The 6,543-nt window shown below is 37.4% G+C and overlaps 1 protein-coding gene across 1 annotated transcript; it reads right to left on the bottom strand.

Annotated features, from left to right (window-relative positions):
* Positions 1-209: 209 nt before the first annotated feature.
* Positions 210-5,950, bottom strand: tp53rk (TP53 regulating kinase). The gene is made up of 2 exons (XM_072383221.1): positions 5,716-5,950; positions 210-798 (listed from the first exon to the last, which is right to left on the bottom strand). The coding sequence occupies exons 1-2, from the start codon at positions 5,936-5,938 to the stop codon at positions 317-319; spliced, it is 705 nt and encodes a 234-aa protein (XP_072239322.1). The 5' UTR covers positions 5,939-5,950; the 3' UTR covers positions 210-316.
* Between the last annotated feature and the right edge of the window lie 593 nt (positions 5,951-6,543).

Below are 6,543 nucleotides of genomic sequence, written 5' to 3'. Positions count from 1 at the left end.
ACTCAAATTGGCTTGAATTGGACTGTGTTATTGAAGTGCCTTGTGATGACATTTGTCTTCATTTGGTGCTATATAAATAAAACTGAATTGAATTGTTACATTGTACTCCTTAAAATTGTAAAAAAAAGAAAGAACTGATAACTTTACATTTTATATTCTCCTTCACATCAGCCTATAAAAGTAAGAAAAAATATCAGTCATAAATAACATTTTAAATGATCTTAACTTTTTATTTGTACTAATAACAGCTTTTAAGCAAGTTGTCAGAAACAAAAATCCATGTAAACAGTAGTATCCATATATACAGCATAGATAGTCACCCCACCATGGACCTCTTCCTCCCTCTCAGTCGAACCTCATCAAGTTTTTTAATGACTGCTGATGATTTCTTTGATGATGTAGTATAGCTCTTCAGCAGCTTCTCAAACAACAACTCTGTGTTCGGGTGAGTACTGAGGAAAGCCTTCTCTAGAACGAATAAGTCAACCCCCTTATCCTCTGGCAATGCCGAAATGTAACTCAGGCCGAAATCGATTAGGAACAGTTCAGACTCTGTGTCCGCCGGGCCGCATTTCAGCAGCATGTTCGAGGTGGTCAGGTCTCCATGGATGATATCCTCATCGTGCATTTTGGCCAAGATCTGGCCCACTCGCTCAGCCAGCCACTGCAGGTCCTGCTTCGAAAAGGACTGTGAACTCGATGCAATGTGGTCTCGCACAGTCAAGGAACCCACAATTTCTTCCAGGAAGATACAGTGAGAGGTGTAGTCCACAAAGTAGACTACAGGGGCAGATATGCCTGTGGAGAAGACAAGTCTAATTAAAATATATATATATATATATATATATACATATACAATAATCACAAAAAGTTAGGGATATCAGAACTGTCTGCTTTTAAATTCAGACAAAACTGAAGTTGTTCTCTTTGGACCTGAGCGCTTCAGGGAGAAATTGTCTAGTTATATAGTTACTCTAGATGGTATTTCCTTGGCTTCTAGTTCTACAGTGAGGAACCTTGGAGTTATATTTGACCAGAATTTATCATTTGACGCACATATAAAACTGGTTTCTAGGACTGCTGATTTTCATTTTCTAGGACGGTTTGATTTTCATACCAGCCCACTTTAGATTTTTATTAAGTCTCTCAAGTATTCTCTTCATACCAGCGTCATATCATACATGTAGGCCTAATTGGTGTAAGGCGCATACATAGACGGGTTACCGCATGGGCAAAGTGGGTGTGTGCCCAGGACCCCAGAGCCAATAGGGGCCCTTACCCTTGCCAGAGTTGTTGTTTTGTTTTTTTTGGAACAATTTTTTTAAAAATATTGGAATGAATGTGGTTTTGAAATGTAGTATGATAATAAAATAATTTGAATGTTTTAGAAATTATAAGATCAATTGGGAATGTGTGATGACACACTTGACCCTTCGCTAAGCCCCTCCCACAATCAGCTTCTATCAAATCCTATGTTACAAACCGTAACTATGCACAAAAGGCCAGTCAAGCTTTCTGCAGAAAGCAATATGCCGAAGCGGTGTGCATATGGGACTTGGAAGTCCCACAGTCCATGTCCAAGAAGTTTGAAGGGTGGTGTTGAATTTTTCCCTTCCAATCCCAACATGCAACAAGAAAGATGCCGGGTGTGTATAAAGCAGTGTGGAAGACAGCACGAACAGCTTAATCCCTCCCTCTACTTTGAGTTCCTCTTCGTTTGAACTTCGCCAACATTTCATCTGGTGAACGTATCTTTCAAACACATATTGGAGACCTTTTTGTCTGCTTCTCTGACACCACTGACCGAGTGCACTGAGAGTGTTACGTCAGGGTGCGTCTGCAAAAAGCAAACAAAAGGCAGCCCAGGGACAGCGGTCGCAGCACGTAGTCCACCCACTGCCATGACTGAACACCGGCTCAAAAGAAAAAAAGGAGAACAGCGGCCCTTGCGACCCTAACATCAGACCAGCCCACTGGTAATTTGTCCCGATCCTCCCAATTAGCCACTCCGGGCCTGAGCCAGGCGAACTCCTGCGCCTACTCGGTGTTGTAGCTCTACGTTTTAGCTTTCACTTTTGTCGTGTTTTTGGTCGGTGTTGGTGGGTCCTCGTTAACTTAATTTATGTTATTGTCTGCGTCGCCCGGGGTGTCTTTCATTCATTTCGTGTTTATCAACACGAACAGGTTGAAAAAATCTCTTCGTGTTTGTTGGCTCATGGGAGTGACGTTAGCCACTGTGTACCTGTGCCAACCCAGCTGCAAGGGACAGAGCGCGAAGCTGTGACCGTCAGGACCTCAGCAGAAGTGCAGGTCTGCACCTACTTCTCCGAACAAACCATCCCTAAAAGAGATGACCCACTACACAACTGGAAAGAATGTGGTACTCAGTTCCCTGCTATGGCTGCACTTGCAGTCCAGTATCTCTGTGCCCCTTGCAGCTGTGTAGAGAGTGAAAGGCTCTTTAGTTCTGTCAAATATCTTTGATGAGAATAGGAACAGGTAGAGATGTTAGTTTTCATCAAGAAAAACTAATTTTATTATTCAAGCCAGAAGAGAATTAAGAGTGCAGTTCTGAAAGCACATTACTGGCCTTACTTTATGACACTGTTGCACTTTCATTTAATAAGCACTTTGCTTATTTGTTTACATGCCTGCTGGGTATTTTAAGTTAAGCTGCTATTTTTATTTCATTCAAATTTTGCACTATTATTTCTTATTCAAGTTACCTCAAAGAAAAGTGCACTGTTAAAGTGTTAAATAATAAAATCAAATTAAAACTGGGGACAACTTGTTTATGTTGCATTTGTGCATTTTTTTTTAATGTGTTACGAAAGTATCGGATCGGGACTTGGTATCGGCAGATACTCAAAATCAGATGACTCCGAATTGGATTGGGGCCAAAAAAACCTGATGGGACATCCCTAGGTACAGCACGTAAGTGGGTCAAAGACGAATAAGGATTTTACAAATGGAAAAAAATTAATTGGCTAAAAATACCCATTAAGTCACTTTCTATCATTATTAGGGTGTTTTGTATATCACTCAACAACAGGAATTTGTTTTAAGAGTGCAATAAACATTTTTCAGTGAATTATATGATTTCTCCCATGGAAAATGTCCTTCCTGGGTAACGTAAATGGTTTTCAAAATTAATTAAAATTTCTATCATTGTTGGTATTCAAAGGTTTTTGTATAATTACAGTTAAAGCTCAACTAATAATTACTTCTCAGAAAACCCCATTTTTATCAGAATTATGTAATATATTTGGACATTTATAGTGAAATGGCTTCATTCGTTCCTGTTTGTCACACAATATTTAGTGCCAAAAAGAGAAAAAAGATGGAAAATGTCTTATTTTTTTTACAGTGTAAGTAAAAGGGTTGTTATTGTATCCTCAACTCAAAAAACACAATACTGTAATACAATATGAAATTTGGGTTGAATTATTTGACTGTCTCAGTCTAACCCTAACCCTCTTCTTATTACTCCTCCATTGTTCTCTTTTCTTTTTTGCAGCAGCAGGAGTCATCAGCTGAATAGGTATTTTGGGCTGAGATTTGGATTTATCTTTGTAGTACCTAGAAATAAAACAAATTACATGGTGTACAGGTTTGATTAATTACCAAGATGCCGATGCTCCAGAAGAAATATGCCCTACCATAAACATCACATCACATTGCTTAACTAACGTATTATCATTTTTAACTGATCTGCATAATCTCTTCATTACTAAATCACAATACTTTTCTCTCTTTTTCTCAAGATACTCAGCCCTAGCTTGTGGGTCAGCATTCTTCCTGGCCCTGAAAAGTCTCTGCCTTTCTTTATTAGACAGTGGCATCTGCAAGGACGAAACTGACCCTCAAACATCAAAAGCTATACTAAAACTTTATTAGAAAAACATAAAGATTAGCTCAGTATATGTAGATGTATATATATATATATATATATATATATATATATATATATATATAAGATATTTATTAGATAGCATAGTTGAGACAGACAGGAAACGGAAAATATCCTGTGGTGTTACCATTGAAAAAGATAACAAAAAATGTCATAAAAGTTAAAATATACATAATATTTCCTCATTAATCGTTTAATATAACATTACAACATCAAATCAATGCCTAATAAGCTACAGATAGTGATAAAAATCTGAATTGAAAAACATGTCCATTCTGGATAACAGAGGACATGTCCTGGGTAACAGAATATCTTTGTTATCCATGAAGGACAAAAAAACTCAATTTCCTTTATAATCAGGCACTAACTGGGTCTACTGAATAAAATATTAGCTTAATCTTCAACACATCAATGTCATATTTGACATGAAATAGATGATTTTAAAAAGTAAAAAAATTATAGATGTTTTACTAGCGTTATCCAGAAAGACTTTGTGCACGTCATGTACGACCGACCGAAAAGGTAAAATATCAACATTTTAAGAGAGACCTATTGACCTTTTGCTCTGTCTTGGGGGTCCTTCAGGGTCTGTTGGCTGATGCAACACCTTGCAATATGACAGTCCATGTCCAAATATGGGCATATGTAGCCACTTTATGTGTGTTACCCAGGAAGGACATTTGGGACTCCAAAAGCAGGGACAAAAGTATTTCTTGAATAAAAATGTAAATAATCTTAGAGTTGTTACTATATTTGAAGGTGTCATTACAGACATCAACACAATTATGCCCAGTACATAATTGATGCTTTAATTAGGATTTTTGACATTTTTAGCATATTTTTGTGCATACATTTTAAGCCCGGACGTTATCCAGGAAGGACAGTTTTGTACTTTTGAGATAAACAGCTCCTTAAATTTTAATTTCTTAAAGTAAATGCTCATGTAAATAAGTAAAGTGGGGAGAATTGAGTAATAAACTGTAGTGTTTTAAAAATTCTATGTCTTTTTAATATTATAAATATGGTTCGGACACCAGAATTGACATGCCGCGTCTTTGACCCAAGTACGTTTTTTTCCCACGTCATCTCAGTCAAATGAGTAAAACTAAACTGTATAAAGCATTTGAGCTGTACAGTGTCCGGAGAACTTCTCCCCTTTCAATCAGCTTATATCGAGATCTATCAAAATGTCTCCTTTTGTTTAACACGTCTTTTTGCTTGATGTGAATTCTTGTGGTAAAACTATTTTTTATAAGAAAACTGTAACCTTTACTAAAACTGTAACATCCTGATTTACAGCTATCAGGATGTGTTTCCACTGCTATAATAGATCTACTGACCAGAACATAAAGTAAATCTCTTTTTAAAAAAAATATTTGAGTGCAGTTACCACACAATTTATAAACATTGACTCTTAATTTCTATTTCTTAGAACTCAAGCTGAAGGAAATCTGTTAAATACGATTCAAGGTCGGATTTAGTCATGATTATTTGTGTGATTAAGTAACACTTTTACACAACTATGACTGTATTTTAAACATCACATTTTAATATTACAAAAAAACGGGTGGGGGTCAACATAAAAGTATGGCATCATTTGTTTTTCTAGACTCTTAGCAGCCATGAAAGCCGTATTAAATTTCTACAACTCTAAATCTAAATTGGACTCACGCCTTCTGTTGTCACTTTGTGACAGGAGCACACCACGTCCGGTCAAATTATAAGCGAAAGCGCGACTCTTTCGCCGTCGGGCGGGAGTGGATCTCCCCAGGGAAGCTGTTCGATATTACAATAGTGAGACTTGCCTGCTCTCCGGCAGCGTAGTATAGACCGAACCTCCTGTATCGTTCTACGATGTGTCAGTTTTTCGTCCATCTCTGGGTGTCTGAAGCGTCTCGGAAATCTTACTTTGACTATCGCCGGCTTTCCTAGAAAATCAGCACGGTACAACCGGGCTTCTGCCCCTTGTCTTATTAATTCAGCTTTACTGAGATACTGAGAGACTGCCATGTTCCTCTCCAGGGTCATCTCTTCTTCTTCGTCGTCTTTTTTGTCTCTTCTTACTTAATGGTGGTTAGAAAGCAACGTCTTGGTGCATTACTGCCACCAAAGGGAATGGAGTGGGAATCGTTAATCCGACTACAGATTCATTAAACCTTACAAAAGATAATTTATTTTAAACAAATCCCTTAAATCAAGGTGTAATTTAATTTCATGAATACTATACAACTGCCCGTCTCTCATCATTGTTACAATAGCCTACAGTACATAATGAAAATGTTCTATATATAAAGAAAACATAACCTGGATTTTAATGTGTCTCCCCACCTGTGCTTCCTTTGAATTTCATTTTAGACAACCATCTTTCTTCCCACTGTTTGCCCACCTATCTCTGATTTTAAGATTAATTGCAGATTCATTCTCTGCCTTGCTACTGCCTTAAAGTACTGATATGTCATTGTGCCTAATATTTGTGGTTTCCTTTGCATGTTTGTCATTTTGTTTACTTTAACTCTTACATAAGCAGGTATCCATACAAACATCACTGTTAGCGCCATTATTTTAATTTCATAGAGCTTTGTGCATTTCTTTTTTTTCGGGTTATAGAGGGCTTTCTACAGACTTGTCTACTG

This window comes from Leuresthes tenuis, unplaced genomic scaffold, assembly GCF_036924035.1.
Source record: "Leuresthes tenuis unplaced genomic scaffold, fLeuTen1.0.hap1 SCAF_3, whole genome shotgun sequence".
In the NCBI taxonomy this organism is placed as follows: Eukaryota; Metazoa; Chordata; class Actinopteri; order Atheriniformes; family Atherinopsidae; genus Leuresthes; species Leuresthes tenuis.
This window is presented reverse-complemented; position numbering and strand designations above follow the sequence as displayed.

Excerpts from the sequence above, each read along its gene's own strand:
- tp53rk (XM_072383221.1), bottom strand. The coding sequence starts at position 5,938 with ATGACCCTGGAGAGGAACATGGCAGTCTCTCAGTATCTCAGTAAAGCT. Across the intron at positions 799-5,715 it reads ACTACGCTGCCGGAGAGCAG|GCATATCTGCCCCTGTAGTC; the intron begins GCAAGTCTCACT and ends TCTTCTCCACAG.